Here is a 19,767-nt window from a genome sequence, read left to right on the forward strand (position 1 = left end):
AAGTGCGAGGCTGACTAATGGCCCGTCGTGATAGCTCTCCTCCGCATCCACCTCCGCAATGTACTCCACACCCACAATGGCAGGTGCCCGAAGGTCGACGCGTCAATCCGCTTCTGCGGCACCGAAATATACCGAACCAGATTCGGTGTCAGAAGATGAGGCACCGAGGCGCAATGCGAAGACAACGACGCGTCGCAAGCGCGCTCGAGATGACCAAGAGGATGTGGTGAACGAGGATGAGTATGCCTGTACCCAGCCAATTTAGATGATTGAAGCGACAGCTAACACAATCGGCAATTACTAGTTCTCCACCGCCTAAGAAAGCCGCAAAACCCAAGCCCAAAGCTTCAAAACCCACCGCCAAAACCAGCACTCCAACCATCTCCACCGAAGCTTCAGATGCGAAACCCAGCACCCTCTCCTCCCTCGAGCCATCCTCAGAGACCAATCGCGATGCATCCGGCGCCCAAGAAGTCTACTGGCTTCTCAAAGCCGAGCCCCTCCCGCGCTATGAAAACGGCGTCAACGTCGCCTTCTCTATTGACGATCTCGCCGCGTGCACGAAACCTGAGCCATGGGGCGGCGTACGCAATCCGCAGGCCTGTAAGAACATGCGCGCCATGCGCAAAGGCGATCTAGGCTTCTTCTACCATAGCAATGCGAAGCCGAGCGGTGTTGTGGGCATACTGAGGGTCGTAGAGGAGGCGAAGGTCGACGAGACGGCGTTCGATGAGAAAGACCCGTATTACGACAAAAAGAGTGTGAGGGAAAAGCCGAGATGGTTTTGTGTGGGCGTGGAATTTGTAAAGAAGTTTGATGACGTGGTGGATCTAGCTACAATCAAGAAGCACGCAGAGAAAGGAAAGAAGCTGGAAAGTATGCAGTTAGTGAAGCAATCAAGGCTCAGTGTCAACAGGGTGCGGAAGGAAGAGTGGGAGTATATTCTGGGGTTAGCAGGCGAAAAAGACGATGGTGGAGGGGATGGGTCGGACGAGAAGAATAGGGAAGACACTACTGCAGGAGCTGAAGAGTGAGACGGTGTGGGAGAGAGCAAGCTCTGAGACCTCATTGTTGCGTATTGTGGTCCAACGTACTACACATAAGCCTCAGCATGAACGACAATCTCGGAGGTCCAATCGCGATTAAGACATACAGCCATCAACACCGATGCGTGTATGTGGTGTTAATTTGGGATATTTCTCGGTTTGTCCGGCCAACCATCGATAGGAGACGAAGAGGGGTTCACCAGCTTAAGCTTTCACTATTTGCTGGTGTTTTTGCGACCCGTCCCGCCGTGCATTAGCTGCGGGGAGTCACTCCGCTGCGGCAATTCGATTCGCGTATGAGCAAGCCCATGCGCTTTCAGCTCCAAAACCCCAGTCCACCCTGCATCTAGTGTTGAGAGCAAGGTGACAATAGGCCAAGGTCAGAATACTCGTGACACCCAAGTGGTCGTATGTGAAAGTTCTGATAGTACTACACCGTCAACAGCGGCTTTGCGCTGGCCGTCCTTGTATATATCATCGATACCCTTAACTTCGCCTATCTGCTTTAAACGCACGAAAGTCTCATGGGTTCCGTGCGCTCGTTCCTCCTGTTACTGTTGCATAGCGTGTGCCTCGCGGCTAACACCGTTCCACAGGCACAATTGCAGCCTCGTACGACAGTGCAAGTCGCAGAGGATTTAGCAAAAGTGCTATCGCCCAACGCGACCTTGGTTGTGCCAAATGATGCAACATGGAACAATGTCATCGCAAGGGTCAACTACCCTCGGATTTCGCCAGGCTATCGGCTGGTGGTCGAAGTCGCAACGGAGGACGATGTTACTGCAACGGTGAACTTAATTCTGCGTCATTCTCAACGTATGTATACTAAGGCAGGAGTAGGTCCTATATGCAAACCGACACGACATCGACTTCCTAGCCATCGCCGGTGCACATGGCGAGTCAACGACGCTAAATCGGCTACAAGATGGGATACAAATCAACTTGAGAAAGCTCAACTTCGTCAATATACACAATCGGACAGTGACTCTTGGGGGCGGCACGCTTCAGTGGGAGTTGACAGGCCAGCTATACTCCCACGGTAGACGGGCAGGTATAAGTACCAAATTGGACCGCGTGGCAGCAGAAAAAAGCTAATTGAGACCAGTAACCGGCCTCTGTGAGTGCGTGTCTGTCGCCGGGCCCCTCCTCGGTGCGGGACACTCTGCTCTCCAAAGCCAATATGGCTTCTCCGCCGATAACCTCCTCTCCGCAAACATTGTTTTAGCGAATGGCACAACCGCCTTGGCTTCCTCGGCAACCAATCCAGATCTCTTCTGGGCGATAAGAGGGGCGGGTCACAATTTCGGCATCGTGACCAGCTTCACCCTTCTCACCCATCCCGTCCCCTCCACCTACTCGCTCTACACCCTCGTCTACACCAAGGGCAAGATCGAGGCGCTCTTCAGTCTAGTAAACAACATAGATACTCCACCCGAGACTCGAGATTCAAAGTTCTTCCTCAATGCAGTCCTATCGAGACCTGCGGCAGATACAGACCCAGTATTCACATATAGTCTCGCCTACGAGGGCACGCCCGAGGAGTTGCACATCCGCGCGAAGTCGTTCCTAGCACTATCTCCCCTTACCACAACGCTGACGATGGACATAACCTACGACAAGCTGTACCAAGCACTGGGCTTCGGCAAGGACGCCTTCGCATGCAGGAAGAATATAAATCAGGATATGGCGGGCGTTGCACTGAAAAGGTGGAATATCGAGGGCTTGGAGAAAGCGTACAGGATATTCTCGGACCTGACAGCGGATCCGCGTTTCTTTAACTCGTTCATGCTAATGGAGAACTACGGCATTGTTGCTGTCACGGGTGTCGATCCGGATTCTACTGCGCTACCGCGCGAAGAGCGTGAAAGACCGATTCTGACAAGTGCTATTGTGCACTATGAAGGTGATGAAGAAACGACGAGGAGGGACGCTGCGGCTTATATAAGGGAGATTAAGGAGGCGTTGTATGAGGGACTAGACAAGGATGAGTGGCATGCGTACGTGAATTATGCGGCTGGAGACGAGGGAGTGGAGGAGGTGTATGGGAGGGAGAGGTGGAGGGTGGAGAAGTTGAGGGAAATGAAAGGAAGGTGGGATCCAGGGACTAGATTTAGGTTTTTTGCGCCGTTGGCATAGGTGGCTGTGATGAGATAGGATGGGACACGGCTGATTGAAATGGCACATCGGATGCAAGCACGCAATTTCTAAGTTGAGCGTCTACCAAACGCAAGCTTCCACTAACAACTTTCTGAGAAGCTTCTATCGACCTTCACATTAGTCCAAAACTAATTTGACGACACGCCAGATCAGCATCAAATCTTGCAGCAAGAACCCCTACCTCAGATCAGGAGTTATCACTCAGCCAACACCGCCTGCGTCAAATCCACGACCCTGTGCCCCGTCCTATTAAACCCCGGCACAAGCACTTCCCCAAAATCACTAACAAAATTGTCCCACGTCGTATTCGGCTTTGTCTCACACAGATGCACCATGACGTCGTTAAAGTACCCTTTCAGCCCCTTATTCGGGAACTCTCTCACAATCGCATCCCACTGCTCCTGCTCTACAGTGATGAGGTCGCCAAAGAAATCTTTGCTGATAGAGGGCCCCAGCAGCTCGGTCAAGACGCCACCCGAGACGATGGCGACTTCGGGCTGCTTGTAGCGCGCAATGCTAGCGGTGCCATGGAGGGCTATGGAGTCGAAAACAAGTTGCAGACGTTGGGGGGATTGCCAGTGGGATCCGCCGTGGGCTTGAAGGAAGGAGCGGGCGGCGATGGCGCCATCGACTTCGAAGCGTTTGTCAGGGGAAATGTAGGCTGGGTCGTCGCTCCTTTTCTTTGTAAGCTTGTATGTTATGGCTGGGTTATCATCTGCAGGTGATCTTACCAGCCTAGGTCGTGCAAGATAGTCGCGACGCCAAAAGCTTCCTCGTCGATGCGAGAGCGGTTTGCTAATGGAAGCTTGTTTATAATGGCTTGTCCGTTGAGCCACGAGCGCATGACATGGTTGTAGCCTTGATCCGGAAGAGTTGCTCTTGCAAGTGCGATTGAGGAGTTGATGAGGGGGGTGTTCGGGACGGGAATGCCCGCGATGACACGAGTGAGGAGTGGAGATACTGCAACCATATTGGTTTGCTGTTAGAAGTGGCCCAGATGGTTTGATGCAGCGATCGAAGAGATGCCGTGATTTAGAATTCCCGTCGAAGCCAACGAACTTATAGCAAGTCCACATGTGTGGTGCTGTCTCTCTCACCGCATCATGGACGTACACATTTCTAATCATCTCCGAACCTAATTACAAAGTCATACCGATTCCCCTCGTTGCGGAGGTCATCCGCGGACAGGGCGCTCTGAACCATGTTCTCAGTGCTTAGGTATTCCAAATGCACAGAAGGAGCGAGAATGTTTACTCAATCAGCTGTATTCATCAGTGGAAGCCTGACCAATAAGGAACTGTCGCCTTTACCCGAGAAAGCTCAATGTTGTCGCCTTGGTGGTTGTGCGTAGTCCGCGGGCGTGTTTGTGTGTCGAGGAGTGTCAGACGGCACGGAAGCAAGGCTTACACCCGACCGTTGAACATCACAGCAGCTTACCAATTGTAAAGGATGTTGGCAGTGAAACCACGTGCAATTGCGAGTCCTATATTTACAGTCTTATAGCTTGACCATGAGCGACCAGAAACATATCGATTATCCCTCGCTGTCGCAGTTTAGCGTCGTAGGATGGACACAATGTTACCCTCCCAACCCTATTTTGCACACTCATAGTGTCCGCTCCTTTTCTCTGAAAGAGGCCCGATACGTGCATGTGCGACGCACTCATCTAGAGCACTCCATCGTGCCAGCTTTGCATAACCTTCAACACATCGCTCGCAGCAAGCTCTCCCCTATCAGCATGCCTCTTTGCACTCTCCCTAACCTTGAAATTCCTGTAAAACTCCTCAAGCCTTGGATACTCCTCTTGCGAATCTCTTCCGTACACATCCTTCACCACAGCCCCAGATCCTTTCGTTAGATCAACACCGTAGCAATACTCAACGAAATCCAAAAAATGGAACAGTACTACATCCGCAATCGAGACGCTTTTCGTGTCGTTCCTCAAGTAGTCCAAGCCTCGATCGACAAGAAGCTTGTCCACGGTGGCGATGGTGCGCATGACCCATCTTAGCATCTCTTTTGCGCCTTCTGGGTACTTCAGAGTCCCTGCGCCTGTACCAAAGGATCGCACCGGGTTCCATGAGACGAGAAGTTCCTCCGCAAGTGTCAGAATCTCTGCAATGCGTGCACGTTCTAGTGCATCGTCACCCTTAATCATCGCCCTTGCGTTGAGATGGGCTAGTTGACCTCCGGACGAACACGCTTCTTCAAGATAGTAGATAATCGCCATAGACTGTCTGATGTACGTCCAGTCTTTGCCATCACTCGGTGGGATTGCGAGGATTGGAAGGGAACCTTTCGGACGAGGCGGGAATTTGGAGGCTTGAGAGGGGACGACGTGATCGCCTTTCTGAGGGTCTGTTACGTGGACGATGGTGATGGCCGATTGGGGGATGCGCTTCTCGGAAAGGTAACCGGCGATGCGGCGGGGAAACGGCATCCAAGGGTAGGAATAGAGAAGCCAAGGGCGAACGGATTTGGTGCTCATCTTGATTGGGAAATGTTTAGAAAGTTGGTATATGAGAGTAGCAGGTCGCAAAATGAAAAGCGAGGTCGTATTCGTGGTATTTCCTGCAAATGATGTATAGACCGGGCAGGAATGAAAGAGATAAATACTTCTCCTGAGTACCCGGATGGTGTGTCATTATTATGTCCGCAGTTCGGAATCTTTCATACCATCTCAGAAGAGTCCCGAAGGATTCTATCATGGTATTCTAGTGGTGATATGGGTTACCGCCAAACGACAAGACAGGCAGCTAAAGTCTCCGAGGCAGTATCGGAGAGTTTCATGCCAGACTTGAAGGCTCCGGGAAACAAGGCACGACTAGAAGAAGCCCTCTTATTAGTTTAGGTCTACGGACGTAAGAATGGATCGATCGCATCCACATCACTATGGATGCATTTCGGGGCCTCCGTAAACACTCATACCATACTAACCAAGCGCACCAACCAACCCAACAACACCTCCCAAGCCGATCAAAACAGCTCTAGCACTGTTCAACCTGCCAAACTTCTCTAACAGTTGCTGCACCTCCCTATCCTCGTCTTTCGTAGTGTTTTCCTTCGTACGCTCTTGCGGTACGCTTAGATCGGTCCACTGACTCGCGTCACCCTCGCTATTTACTGAACCGTCCGCACTCCGTTTCGTAGCCGAGTCTGGTGTCGCAGCGCTCCTCTTTCCACCTTTCTGTTCATTCTTTTCGATGAGCGTGAAATTTGTTGGAACCATGACGAGCATCGTCCACGGCGCGATGCTGATGGACAATGCTGCCGCCACGACGTACCAGGTTACAGGCCCGCCTCGTGTCGCGCTGCTCAGCAAATTGTTGAACGTGCCCGTAGCGGGTGGAAGCGCGTTATAGGCCAAATATGCGAACCCACTGCTGGAAACGAAAGCGGCAGTCGGAAAAATGTGTGAACCGCGACTGAAAAGCCAGCGGATGAGTGGTAGAGATCGCGATGCTGGTTGCGACACGAGCATTGGGATGTCGAAGAGGGACATGTTTGCGATGCCACCGGCAGCGGCAAGCGCTGTGGAGATGCTTGCAACTTGAACAACCTGAGTAGTCGACATGGTGAATGTGTATTTTCAATATTGACTTTTGCCCTGCCTTTGGTCTGTCTATTATATGCTCGTGCTCTCGTACGGCCTAAGACATCAGGTACAGAAGTGGTGATGTCACACTGAAACTATGCGCAACAACGCACTACCACGGCTTTTGGGCGGCTTTTGTAACTCAAACAAGCAACCACGGATCTCGGAAGCCTCTGGACTACGAGCTGCGAGAAAGAAGCGGTCCAACGGAAGATCCAAGTGCCCGAAAGCAAATACTAATTTCTCGGCATACGAAATCTACCTGAATACACGCCTGAGGTACGAGCGAATGGGAACCGCATAGAGCACTCCCTCGCCACGCTTCCACTGGACACCTTTAGAGAGGATGTGCAAACGTCTATAAATACTGCAGACGGGTGGCCGTTCTTGCGATCTTTTCCAAATACTAAGCTTCTCTCCTCAAAGCTGAAAGTTTGTCCAGATGAGTTCATGTTTGTGCTTACATGAGGTCTCGGTCTGACTATCAATTTGGAAAACATGGTTGCCAAATCACGAAAATTATGAACACACGCATGGAAGCCTCCTACTGTAGACCCTTCTACGACGGTACAGGGACAAAAGTTCTAAGGGCCTGAACAATGTCACGCGAGTCAGAGCGCTCGCGTTCAGCATGTTTACCAAACCCAACAGAGGCTGACAATGTCCGTGGCCGATACATGCTCGGGAGCTTGCTGCACCAAAACCAGCCAGATCATATTTCATGGCTTTTGGTCCATTTCTCTTCTCCAAAATCGTAATCGGTTTAATGCATGGGAGTCGAGCGCTCGCAACATCCTTTCCCATTAAAGGATATCCAACGAGGGCCGCTGGAGACCCTGCTGTACTAAAAAACATACTGGTGCTGGTCATGATTCTTGAATGGCTAAATTATCCACTCGACTGGCGTAATACGGAGTGCACCCCTTTCTGCTCAGGTTACCACATCCGTTGCAAGGAGGAAACCTCAATGATCCAAAACGCTTATACCAGAGATCATGCTTTGAGTGAGTGACCTATATCAGACAGCCAACGATATCATGCGCTTTTGATATGCGGCTACCAAAACTGGACCTTCAGACAACATGTGGATCGGCAACATCTATGGGCAAGAAACATGCTGCACCCGGAGTGGTGTCAAATTTAGCCAGAAGCAAAATTATGTCCGGACGATTCCTAAGCGAAAAGAAAGCTTACCTCAACGTGTCCAAAAAGATTGGGGAAACATATTATGCGCTCGTCTTGGACTCTCTCGCGGCACCAAATGAAAAATGCTAGCTATTCGTATCCTTGAGGCACTGAAACCCGCCACCTAGTATATCCATGCAGTGTACGCCTCTCTTTACAAAATCCAGGCCATTGGGGGTATAGCCGTTATAGGTCAAACTCCAAAAGCTCCAAAATATCCCGTGTTTCACGTTATGCTCTGAGCCAAGCGCGAACCAAAACAAATGGAACAGAATAGCCATGTTGGCTACGCTTGCGGTCTCTTCCAAACCACGCAAGCAAAAAGATCATGTAGATCCAGCATGATGCGAGCCGATCGGGCCAACAAGAGAAGGACAAGGACACCGGTTCACACTTAATCAACCTCACTTCTTAAGCTGAGACGCGTCCAGGAGTATTGCTGTGACTACCAGACCCTGAAATATCAAAAGCACAATGTTTTGGTCCCATGCTCCGACCGCGTGGACGAATCAAAATCTGAAAGCCAACGGCATCATGTGGTTGCCTTCGGTGTTTCTAAAAGTGTGAAGTTTCAGCTCCATGTAGATCTGAATTGAGTGCAGCATTTGTCCACATCTGTCCAGGAGCGATGTCGCAAACAAACATCAACATTATGTTGCGAGTCCTCGAGGCGAACACGATAATTTATCCTCAATGCATACGTGCTCAGGTCGAGCTGTACAACGAAACTCCGGATCAAGCAGCTCATGCGGTCTGCTTTTTGCGTCTCCAAATCCTTGATCCGAAGGCCCCATGTGGCACAAGACATGAGATCCTCGACACCCACAAACATGCACAGTTCACGCACGGCATCAAAGATGTTGATCATCATCTTCATTCAAATCTCCGAGACCTCTCCGGTGATCAAGGTCTATTCAATGCTCCTGTAGCCAACTACCGTCCATCAACGAGCAGCCCAACTCCTCTGTCCTCCTCCTCATCAATATCGACCAACCTCATCTTCGGCCCGTCAGCCCTCCACTCCTTCCCAGGTGGTCGCCAATCAAAAAGGTCAAAAGCTTCGCTACTCCAAGGTCCAACATCATTATCGACTGGCGGCGTCTTTATCTCCGGCGCCTCAGCACTCTCGTTTGCCTTCCCAGCATCCACGCTCAGACTCTGCGCGCGCTGAAACTTGCGCCGCGGGTCCGTTCGCTGGACCAGCGCTGCGAGACCGCCTGCTTTCGGCTTTGTGTTACCGCTGCCAGATGCGGGTGCGGGTTTGCTCGTGCCCTGATGTTTGGGCATGTTCCGCTGCTCCCATTCCTCGCTGGTGGATGGGATGGGTGCGTCGTTCTCACTGCGGGAGCGTTTGAAGCCAGAGGAACGTTTGGAAGGCGAGATGTTGGTGTCTCCCTGGGTACTGTCCTCGATCGGGTCGTCTTCGAGAGGCATGGATTTAGGGCCGCTTTGGAGAAGTGCTGAAAGCTCGGTTGTGCTCATCAATGGACCGTTTTTAGTGGATCGAAGAGGATGAGGAGGAAGAGTTACGGTTGTGGATCGTTGGGGTGGAGGTGGGGCTAGGTCCTCGGAAGCTGTTGAGCATGCTGAGGCTCCCTTGCGCTTCTTGTTGAAGCCACCAGTTGACAAAGCCGCTAGTCTACTGGATGATGCCGAAGTGGAAGCATTTCGTGGTCGGTCAATTGCTCGGTTAGAGGGCACAATGGAACCATCTCGCGAGGTCGCTTCCGACGCATGTGGTAGCGGTGCAGGAGAAGGCGAGCGTGAGTTAACAGGCGGATTTGGTTTCTCGACCTTTTTCTTTCTCACAGGAGGCTTAGCTGCATCCTCTTTCGCCTGCGTGGCTTTGGGTCTCTTTAGCTTAGGTACAGGATCTTCAGCAGATGGTTCGCTTGCTCTTTTGGCGCTCTTGGAAGATTTTTTCGTTGGTGGTTGTTTCGTAGTTGAAGGCTTGGGTATTATAGGAGACTTCGACGCTGTCGGGCTGTGGTGAAGATTAGGCGGCGACGGAGACACCAACAATTGCTGGTCCATGAATCCATGCGCCAACTCCAGGTCATCCAAAATGTCCACGGGCGCTGATTCAGGTCTCCTCGCAGACTCTCCTGTCTCTAAGGATGGTCCTAAGGTGGTACTGACATCTCTCCCAGGACGGCCAGCTTTTACCGTCGCACCTTGCACAACAATTCTGTCCCTGTGAGGACCTTTCGGTTCGTTCGGACTTATTCGCCTCCTTGTCGGCGCGGACTGGCACAACAACATCCCTCGCTTCGCTCCTGTCGACAACTTGAGTGACTTTGTCTTCCTTTTTTCAATAACCTGCAAAGGTTGAGGGGGTGATGGAACTGGAGACGATTCCCTCATGGAATCTGACGCAGGTTGGATGGCAAAGTCGACATTTGCAATGCGATTAGCCGCGCTGACCGGCGGCGAAGAAGGTACTCGATCTGGTCGGGGTGTCTGCTGGGCCTTGACGTGGGGTACTGGTACCTTGCCCTTGGGCAGCTTCGGGGTCAAACGGGCAGCTTTCTGCTGTGGCGATGGCCCCTTCCGAGCCGGTACAAAGGCAGTAATCGGTGGGAGAGCCACTGGATCCGATCTAGAAGGTGTGTGGGGCAATGTGACATCGGACGGAATGTTGTCTGCCTCAGGTTGGGAGCTCAAGCTGATAATCGTCGCGCCGGGTGGGACTACCTGTGGTCGTGGATTGATCCCAGGGCTGTTGGTATGCGGTGGCCTAGCAGAAAGAGAAGGAGCCTTCTTCGGCGCAGTCTCTATTGGTGCAACGCGGCTGGGTACCTGTTGGGCTTGTACCGTATGTGCCGTCTTCTGCCTCTTGGCCGCTCTTTCCTCGAAATTTTGGTTCTCCTTCTCCATCCTCTCTTCAAAAGGCGACCTGATTGGAGCAGCCTTGCCCATCGGCCCTCTTGGTGTTCCTAATAAGGCGTTGAGCGACTTGTGCCGGAGCTGCGACGCCGCTCGAAGAGGGTTGCTTGCGGGGATAGTCGGTCGGGGCAGCGGCCTCTGAAAACGTGCGGCATTGTCGCGCTGTGGCGATTCCTTCGTTTTGCGCTCGAATAGAGGCGTGAGGTCTGTCTGCGTAACTCCAATGGGCTCAGCTACCTCGACCATGACGCCTTTATCCAGCATGAGTTCATCGCCTTCCTGCAGCTCATTACTGTCTTTGTAGTACGTGTCTCCAACAGTGAACCGCGACGCGTCATACACGATAACGCGGCTGTTGAAAGAGTGGAACTTGAGGTAGCCATCTTGCCATTTCTTTTGCTTCTTGCGTGTATCGTGGGTGAACAAGCAGCGGAACTCAGCAACGGGCGCGGTGTTCTGAGATGCGGGGATGGCAGATACTCGCGGCGTGCCTCGCATAGGGGCTGTCATCGCGTTACTAGCGGATAGCGACGCGTCTTGGGCGTTGCGTTGAGCATCGAGAGGGGTGGGTGCGCGGTGGCGGGCGGCGTGGAGGCGTGAGAGACGCGAGACATCGAGTATGCGGCCCGCGGGCGTCGCGAAAGCACATGATCAGGGCCAGGCTGCACCTGCCCATAAAACGCGCAAGCTGCGTTACGCTGAACAGTGCCCCACGAGATCATCTGTGCAAAGTGGACTGCCACCCCATAGGCTGGGCTGTCAGTGTGATGTCCACCCCCGTTCAAGTTGCTTGAAACGAGGAGGGGCTTTCTGCCTTCTACTCCGCCCCCAGCCAGCCTACCTTCGCCTGCGCCCATGACATGAGCTTCTGTTGACTGGCAACCTCCGTGCACTCGTCAGCTTGCACCGCCCTCTTCCCTACACCACTCTCGTTCAGCTTCCGTCGCTCGCTCCCCTCACGCCACATTGCACTTGCTTGCAACCCACCGTCGCCATGCAGAGAGTGCAGAGGAAGATTGGGCGTCTGCCCTTCATGGTCGGCCGGACGCCCAACGAGGCCGACATCGAGGCCATGCTCCGGGACTTCAATGACAGCGACCAGATGCTGAAAAATGTGAGTCCACGTACGCAACTTGCTGCCGAGCCGCAGCTGGAGGGGTGTTTTCCACGTAGTGGGGTTGCAACTTCCTCCACCTGCGCTTCGAGTCATTGCACCACGTCGCAACAATTGCATTTACCGTCTGCCAATTGCGCTGCTAACACGGACAGATCGAAGAAGCTTCGGCACAATGGCGCGATGGGTGGACCAATATCCTCAACCACCAGCTCGCGTGCGCCGAGGGCTTGCACAGCATCTACAAACCCGTCGCCGGCGAATTCACAAGACACGAACATGTCGATACGCCGGCTGCGACCATGGAGCGTGCCGTCAAGCTCGAGGAGGCGTTTGCGGAGCTCAAAACGGATATGATGGAAGAAATCAAAGACATCGACAAGAAGCTCATCCTGCCAGCCAAGCTGGCCAGAGACTCACTGAAGCCAATGAAGAAGGCTATCAGCAAGCGCGAGGATAAAAAGGTACGACTCGTGCTCTCTTTGCTCATTCAGTCGCTGATTGGCGTATGATTAGGCCGATTACGAACGCTACAAAGGACGCGCCGAACAACTCCAGAAGAAGAAGACTCGCTCCGACAGAGAGAACACGGCGCTGGCAAAACACGAAGCCGATCTGGAACGCGCCGTTCACGAGTACAACTACGCCGACGAAGGCCTCCGTAATCAGCTTCCCAAGCTCAACGCCGCTACCTTCTCCCTTCTCCCGCATCTGCTCGCCAACCAAATCATCCTCCAGAACAATTTAATCGGCAATCTTTACACTGTGTTGCACCAATATTCGCATGAGCAGGGATATCCAGACCCGCCTCCAGAACCTGAGGAGGTCATCCCTGAATGGGATGCGAACTTTACTCCGATGCGCAAAGAGATGGAAGAAAACTTTGAGCTTCTCAGGACTGGGAAAGCAAGAACCCAACCCATGCGACTACCGGATAAAGGTGACACGATCACTGGTGTGTACTACTTTCCTCAATCCTTCCCACCTGTCCCTCGATTCTTCTAGAATCTCTCAAATTCTGTAGATGTTGTTTGCTTACTAATGCGCGGCAACAGGTATAGGGATCAGAAACAGAGTCATGCCCGGAAGGAGGGTTAGCAGCAATGACACGATTCCGATCCGTGAAAAGTCACCGAGACCTCAGCGCAACAATCTACCTCCTAGCTATGAGGACGATGGACCCCCGGCACCGAAGCTGAATTTAGCAAGCAAGCCTTCGATGAATCAACTAAACGCATCCAAACCTAGAATAGGGGGAACTTCTCCTGGATTGATTCCGACTCCGACATTCGACCAGTTTGGCAGACGGACCTCTTCGTACTCCGATGCATCATCGACCCATACGAATGGTCACGACGACTATTTCGGCAACAGCAACGGCAATGGCAGGCCGCGTATAACCTCTACGAGCTCATCCTATACCACAGGATATCCATCACCGCAAGCATTAGCAGCAAAGAAGAAACCCCCACCACCGCCACCGCCGAAGAAGGTCGGATCGTTCCATGGAGAATACGTCACGGCGATGTACGACTTCGATGGGCAAAGCCAGGGTGATTTATCATTCAGAGAGGGAGATAGAATACGTGTGATCAAAAAGACGAACAGTTCGCAAGATTGGTGGGAGGGCGAGCTGCGGGGACACCGGGGAAGTTTCCCTGCCAACTACGTGAAGTGATCAGCGCATGAAGCGTACGATTTCAGCAAGCTTCGGCATATTACAGGGAGCGAATCGAGTTATCGCATGGAATGACATACGACTGCATAGGGAAGGGCATGGTAATGATCACACGACGGATACCCGCTTGGGTATAAGGTGTGACTATCAACACATCAGACTGCCGACAATGTGGTTAGGCTAGCATAGAATGGCTGGGGCGTTGAATGGGCGTCAAAAGATCCCTTCTTCAAGAGTATTTTACTCCTTGAACATAATGTACCATTCGCTTGAACATGAGATCCTTGACTTGGCGTGGCACAGCCAACCATTAGAACTGAACTTCTGCGCACCAGACCCTACCTCTCGCAGGTGAGAACAAAGTCTCTGACTTCAAAAGACGTATTATAGCTCGAATTGCCCTCGAATGGATTATCCTAAGTTTGAGCTATGAACGCATTACCCTTCAAGTCAACACAGCCTCTGGAGGTATGCGGTACAAATGCCCGTTCTAAGCACAGCCACATGCCCCATTTAGCTCCCGCATCCCGCTATCCCGCCTTCCCGTTCCACAGAGAGCACATGAGGACAGCCACTGCACCTGCAGCTCAGCCTGATGCGGGTCACAAAACCTCTCCAGCTCCTGCTCATGGAGTCCACATGCTCATTCATATTCCGTGCCTCGACCAGCCATGACGGCTGAAAAGCCCGCAGAGTCTGTATGTGTGCCCCTCCACCGCGCGTCGCTTTACGCGTTACCCCAGGTGCTAACTCTAGCGGACCCAGATCGCTACACCCGCACCCGTTCTACACCCGCCGTTCGCTCCGCGTCCCATCCCGCCCAAGCCCGCCATCACCGCATCGTACGCGTCTCTACCCAATGGCGCTGTGGACTACGGGCAACAACCTGTCCTGGACTCAGCGACTAACATCCCGCTGACGGACCTCGAATCTCTGCCGACCCTGACCGGCGATCCTTACGAACCATTCCTCGCGAACGAGGACATCAAGAATTTCCTCGCTATCGATTTAGACCTTAAGCGGCTGAATCGCATACATGGACACCTCTGGATGTGCGGGCGGCCCATGCGCGCAAGGGCGCTCCACCGCTACAAGATGCTCGGCATGGAAGCCCTGCCTACCGCGCAGATGGACCTGCACTTGCTGCGCTTCTCCAACAAGCTCATGATCAAGCCGTTGGGGGAGTACATGCTGAGCCACTCCTTCTGGCTTGATTATATCTGCGACAGCGATGAGCTGCACAAGGCAGCGTGCGGGTTCCTGCTCAGCTACGTATGGCTGCTCACCACGCCTTTGGACCTCAAGCTTGCGCATGAACTCTTTCTCATCCCGAGTTTCGTCACCTGGCACTGGTGGAAATCATTCGTCGCAGAGTTCGTCAAAGAGGTAGATATCAAGGCGCTCGATCAAGTCAATAAGAGGTTTCACTTTGGCGACCTGCGTCTCGGACGTATCAATTCCGTGTACAGGATTCGCTACGCTCACACGCACTTTGTCCGCGGCTATCTTTATGGGTACAACCGCTATGTCGTCTTTTTTCAGCGCAAGTTCGGTTGGATTCTTATCGTGTTCGTATTCTTCAGCCTCGTGCTAGCTGCCATGCAAGTCGGCGCCTCCGTGGACCCACTTCAAGAGAACAACGCATTCTTGAAGAGTTGTTATGGGTTTGTGGTGTTTAGTATGGTGAGTGTGGCGGCGGTGTTGGGCGTCATCGGAGCTTTGTTCTTTTTCATATTCTTTTTCAACATGGTCACTGCGATTGGGCAGGCGAAGAGTCTGGAAATCAAGCGGGGAAAGATGGCGAAGGAGAGGAGGGTTAAAGAAGCCTGAATACCTGGGGGCAGGAGCAATACGAGGGGTCTCTGCTTCGGTCTGGGGCCATATAGGCGGTGAGGCTGTCTTCACGCGGAACGTGAGACTATAATGGTGAGTTTGAACCATTAACTGGTCGCTTCGCTGTGCACATTTTGAACTTCGCCTGAGCACTGATAAACGAATTGACGATTATTGGCGTTGAAGCAGGAACATCCTTGTGTACAGGAGGAGCAATATCAATTATATATATATAATGCATTGGCCGCTCTCGCAATGCATCGCAATGATGCTCAACATTTTATCACACAGTCCTCATCACACCACCATCGCCTACCGCTCGCACATCGTCTCCATCCTCTCTGTAGCTCATAATGCTCGCCACGGCTTTCGTCTCCTTCGCATGCTTCCTCTTGATCAACGATAACATCACGCTATTATACAACAGAAACAGTGCACAAGTAGCGACGGATAGAGCGGCCGTAACAATTATTGTTGCGCGCGCGGTCACAGAGTACTGGCCTGCGATCACATTTTATCAGCCCTAAATGTTTTCTCTTTCCTCCTCATGCACATAGAGCTAAGTAGGAGATGATGGAGAACTCACCACTCTGCGCAGAGTAAACATTCACAAGCGTCGATATCAGCCCCGCAATACTATTCATCAAGCTCGGCAGAAAAATCCTATTGATGACCCAGACGTAGTTCTTCTTGTGCTTCCACCACAGCCAAACGCATCCGAGGACGCCGACGCCGCATGCAAACGCCGCGACGTACAGCAGCGGCACGTTTCGCACCGTGGCTAGTGCATGCGCTTTCAATGCGTTGTTGGCTTTCTCGTCGAGATCTTTATCGTTGAGTTTGTTGAAGGTCGCGGGGAAGACGATGTATCCCGCGAGCAGAACCCACGTGAAGAACGAGGCGAGGATGTTGTGTAGTTTGGATACGTTATCCAGGCCGAGGAGCATGTCGATGTAGCGGGTTTGCGCGGTTGTACGGCGGCGCTGGAGGCCCGGTCGTTCAGGTACCGATTTCTTAGAGGCGGTGGATTTGGTTCGGTCAATGGTTGATGGGTTTCGTTTCATTTGCGAGGGTGTGCGAATGGGCTCTTGGATGCGGGTTGAGGGGTTGCGTGTGGGTGTTGGCTTTGTAGGCGCATTGATGAACGCGCTGTCTTTCCGCTTCTCATCCATACTGTGTGGTACTTCGAGAGAGGCAGTCGGCTCGCGGACGGTGGGGAGAATCGATTCCTCTTGCGCTTTCTTTCGTTTGAAGAAAGACATTTTGGATAATGGGTTGACAGGCATGGTTCAAGGGGCAGCGATTACTGCTTGGAAAGCTACAAAGAATGTCGAAAACCTCAGTTCTACAGGACCCACCTCGCAGTATATCTTCACTTCCATGATACCGAGATAAATACATCACCATCTAGCCAATGGTCCAGGGTCCAAACCTGTTCCTGAGACACAGTATCCCATTCGCCAGTGGCATGGCGAGATAACGTTCGGCGTGAGTCAAGTTGGACTGCTCGCAAAGGGATAGTCTAACGGGCGTGCGACTTGTTTCGTGAAAGAGGGCAGCGTGTAGGACGAGTGGTTGGCGGAGATTGGGTAGCGAGACAGGGGGCTGGTGCCGATCACTTGTTGCGTCATTGTGCATGGCTGTCTGCGAGTTGCGAGAGCGTTGAAGTCCCAGCTCGCCATCGTCAAAGGTACATCTGCCCATGTAACTTCAATGTATGATTGACGAAAGTGGAGGCCCAGATCGAGGTACCAAGATTCGCACCACGTTCCGACCCATTGGTGGAAGTTCCTGCACGTGATCCGTTCTCCGAACGCCCCTTCCCTCCCACGTTTCACCCACTCCCCACCAACAACTGTCTGTACCCTCACATGCAAGGCACAATGTGTCCTCCCGCCTAGTCACCAGACTTAAGTATACTCCACCGTGTCCTATTAATCTACATCTCCTCGCCTACAGTGGAGCTTACCCCGGCGGTTAATATGGAAAGCGGGAAAACGGTGCGGCTGCGTCTCAAACTACCGATTATGGCAAGCTTCGAGAAGAAAAGGACAGATGCATGAACTGTAACGCGGAGCTAAGAGCTTGGGATGCTGGGAAGCTTGGGGTAGAAAAGTTGGGGTGTGACCACTTTTTCGATAGCTTTTGTTTCTCTGTACTATTGCGATACCCACTCCATTCTGTCCTAAGACTGTAGTGCCCGAGAGAAGAAATAATAGAACGAAAGATTCTCTAAACATAAATCTTCAGAAGCCGAGCTCAACATGCGCTTCACTACGCTATTTCCCCTCCTCGCCGCTACAGCCCTCGCCTCCTCCGACTCCTCCTCATCCTCATCATCTGCCGCCTCCTCAGAAGCATCCCCCAAAGTAGAAGAGCCCACACCAGCCGGCGAAATATGGGCCGCCAAATGGAAGGACGAGGATCTCTCATCCTACACCAAGCACTGTGCCGGCAGCACCACATTCAAAGCGCAGATCTACACCCTCGGGGAGATGTACCCGACGCTGAAAGATTTTGCGCCGCAGCTCAAAGTCTTCTACAATAAGCAGCTTTACCCCGGATCATGGGAGGGCAAAGATGTGCATGGTGAGGGAAGAGAGCTATTGAAAATGCCGTTGGTGGAGTTACCGTTTGCGGTGCGGGAATGGTATGTTCTTAGTTCGGGGAAAGGAATAATGAAGGAAGAATGCTAATACAGTGCTCAGGTTGACCAAGAGTCCCAAACAGCGTCACTTCAGCGTCCAGGATGACACCGTCTTCTTCGCCCCGGGCGCCATCTACCCCATCCTTCCGCTCTTTGTCGATGAGCCGGAAAGCGACAAGTTATCCGATTGCGACGGTTTGTACGAGGACCTTGAGAACTATAGTGCAGAGCCCAAGGATGGCGTTGTGCTGGGTAAGGTGGCGCACAAAAGCTTGGGGAAGAACGAGGTCGAGGTCACGCTTGATGCGTTCCAAGTCAAGGGGGCGGCAGGGGCCAAAGATGAGTTGTAGGGACGCGAAAGCAGGAGTCTTGATTGAAAGGGGTGTGGCGTTGACTTGGCCGAATCTTCTTGTGTATAGCTATTTTCTTTAGGTAATTGATTGGGAGACCACCACTTTACGAAGAATTGGATGCGTAGTCTGAGGTCGGAAAAGAACTTTGAACAGGCGTGGCGCAACACTCGCGGCTGTAAACAATGCCACGCGCAGTTGAATCATGGGTCGTGTTCGAGATTTTCCCCCTGGAACTGAGAATGTAGTCCGATTTCGATGCCATTTGTTTCGATACCTTCTCAATCCCACTTCCATTCAAGAGCGGACGTGACATCGCCTTGGTAGCCAGCAGAAGCTCCACATTGACGCCATCAAGCTCGTTCTCCATTATTTGCTCATAATGTTCCCATCGTTCCACGACTTGAGTTGTTGCTTTTTGCTGATCTGTCGGTAGGTAGCACCGCGTGCAGCCTGCGCCGACCGTGCTTCGTCCGCATATCAATCCTCACACAATTTGGGACATGTATCTCCAGGCCCTCCAGCCGCTTTGCACACGCATCGACTTGTTTCAGGACGTGCTCTGGCGGAATAAGTTGACGCCGAAAGATTGTTTGGTGAAGGGTCGCGGGACGTTGAGGTTGCGGCAAGGAGCCCCTGGAGGCACATTGAGCTCACAATGATTGGCTGCAAAAACGCCGTCATCACGTGTACGTTACATTCACCAGACAAAACCCAGGCACGAGTGATCGCTATCCTAGCATAAAGAACATATTCACCATTTGGTTGATCTAGCTTTTGCAAAATCGACGTAACCTATTTTGATTGATATAACGCTTGCATCATGAAACCCCTCAATGCTCTTCCTGACACCGCTTCAACGTTTCGAGGATTTCAATAAAGTGTTTGAGCTTGACCACACATTACTCATTGCACCCGGCAGTCCTACATATAATAATGCTCTGAAACTCGACCTTGACGCCCCTTGCACAGGTATGTAAGTCTTGCACCAATCGGATTGTAGATTCTTGGAAAAACTTGATATGAGCTGTAACGTAGGCTTCGTTGTTTATGGAAGCTGCGGTCGGTTGAGTCGGATAGTCTTGTGTACGATAGTAAGTTTCGAGTTGGCTCTATTTGGAGGCGCCCTGGAGAAGGCAGGGGTTGGTTCATCTGCCTCTTCTCCTGCATGTTAGTTGGGTGTTGGCTCGTGCTTCTTTGTTTCGAAGCCATTCTGGGATTGTAGAGAAGGACTATATCTACGTCCAGGTCTTTTATCCCAGTACAGAAGTCGTCA

General features: G+C 52.2%; 10 protein-coding genes across 10 annotated transcripts; 5 read left to right on the plus strand and 5 right to left on the minus strand.

Annotated features, from left to right (window-relative positions):
* Positions 1-76: 76 nt before the first annotated feature.
* N0V89_003693 (uncharacterized protein) lies at positions 77-1,034 on the plus strand (the record flags this gene model as incomplete). Its single annotated transcript, XM_056212491.1, has 2 exons — positions 77-240; positions 305-1,034. 2 exons carry the CDS (start codon positions 77-79, stop codon positions 1,032-1,034), a joined length of 894 nt encoding a protein of 297 aa, XP_056072799.1.
* A 904-nt stretch (positions 1,035-1,938) lies between these two features.
* Positions 1,939-3,182, plus strand: N0V89_003694 (uncharacterized protein; the record flags this gene model as incomplete). The annotated part of the gene is made up of 2 exons (XM_056212492.1): positions 1,939-1,945; positions 2,152-3,182. 2 exons carry the CDS (start codon positions 1,939-1,941, stop codon positions 3,180-3,182), a joined length of 1,038 nt encoding a protein of 345 aa, XP_056072800.1.
* Positions 3,183-3,400: 218 nt separating this feature from the next.
* N0V89_003695 (uncharacterized protein) lies at positions 3,401-4,173 on the minus strand (the record flags this gene model as incomplete). The annotated part of the gene is made up of 2 exons (XM_056212493.1): positions 3,401-3,878; positions 3,935-4,173. The coding sequence occupies 2 exons, from the start codon at positions 4,171-4,173 to the stop codon at positions 3,401-3,403; spliced, it is 717 nt and encodes a 238-aa protein (XP_056072801.1).
* A 696-nt stretch (positions 4,174-4,869) lies between these two features.
* N0V89_003696 (uncharacterized protein) lies at positions 4,870-5,643 on the minus strand (the record flags this gene model as incomplete). The annotated part of the gene is made up of 1 exon (XM_056212494.1): positions 4,870-5,643. The coding sequence occupies one exon, from the start codon at positions 5,641-5,643 to the stop codon at positions 4,870-4,872; it is 774 nt and encodes a 257-aa protein (XP_056072802.1).
* A 492-nt stretch (positions 5,644-6,135) lies between these two features.
* Positions 6,136-6,777, minus strand: N0V89_003697 (uncharacterized protein; the record flags this gene model as incomplete). Its single annotated transcript, XM_056212495.1, has 1 exon — positions 6,136-6,777. The coding sequence occupies one exon, from the start codon at positions 6,775-6,777 to the stop codon at positions 6,136-6,138; it is 642 nt and encodes a 213-aa protein (XP_056072803.1).
* Positions 6,778-8,916: 2,139 nt separating this feature from the next.
* Positions 8,917-11,367, minus strand: N0V89_003698 (uncharacterized protein; the record flags this gene model as incomplete). The annotated part of the gene is made up of 1 exon (XM_056212496.1): positions 8,917-11,367. One exon carries the CDS (start codon positions 11,365-11,367, stop codon positions 8,917-8,919), a length of 2,451 nt encoding a protein of 816 aa, XP_056072804.1.
* A 496-nt stretch (positions 11,368-11,863) lies between these two features.
* Positions 11,864-13,661, plus strand: N0V89_003699 (uncharacterized protein; the record flags this gene model as incomplete). Its single annotated transcript, XM_056212497.1, has 4 exons — positions 11,864-11,983; positions 12,139-12,447; positions 12,500-12,938; positions 13,039-13,661. The coding sequence occupies 4 exons, from the start codon at positions 11,864-11,866 to the stop codon at positions 13,659-13,661; spliced, it is 1,491 nt and encodes a 496-aa protein (XP_056072805.1).
* Positions 13,662-14,256: 595 nt separating this feature from the next.
* Positions 14,257-15,491, plus strand: N0V89_003700 (uncharacterized protein; the record flags this gene model as incomplete). The annotated part of the gene is made up of 2 exons (XM_056212498.1): positions 14,257-14,262; positions 14,427-15,491. The coding sequence occupies 2 exons, from the start codon at positions 14,257-14,259 to the stop codon at positions 15,489-15,491; spliced, it is 1,071 nt and encodes a 356-aa protein (XP_056072806.1).
* A 548-nt stretch (positions 15,492-16,039) lies between these two features.
* Positions 16,040-16,780, minus strand: N0V89_003701 (uncharacterized protein; the record flags this gene model as incomplete). The annotated part of the gene is made up of 1 exon (XM_056212499.1): positions 16,040-16,780. One exon carries the CDS (start codon positions 16,778-16,780, stop codon positions 16,040-16,042), a length of 741 nt encoding a protein of 246 aa, XP_056072807.1.
* A 978-nt stretch (positions 16,781-17,758) lies between these two features.
* N0V89_003702 (uncharacterized protein) lies at positions 17,759-18,491 on the plus strand (the record flags this gene model as incomplete). The annotated part of the gene is made up of 2 exons (XM_056212500.1): positions 17,759-18,144; positions 18,203-18,491. 2 exons carry the CDS (start codon positions 17,759-17,761, stop codon positions 18,489-18,491), a joined length of 675 nt encoding a protein of 224 aa, XP_056072808.1.
* Positions 18,492-19,767: the final 1,276 nt, after the last annotated feature.

The sequence above is a fragment of the Didymosphaeria variabile genome, assembly GCF_027946475.1.
Source record: "Didymosphaeria variabile strain IMI 356815 chromosome Unknown scaffold_3, whole genome shotgun sequence".
In the NCBI taxonomy this organism is placed as follows: Eukaryota; Fungi; Ascomycota; class Dothideomycetes; order Pleosporales; family Didymosphaeriaceae; genus Didymosphaeria; species Didymosphaeria variabile.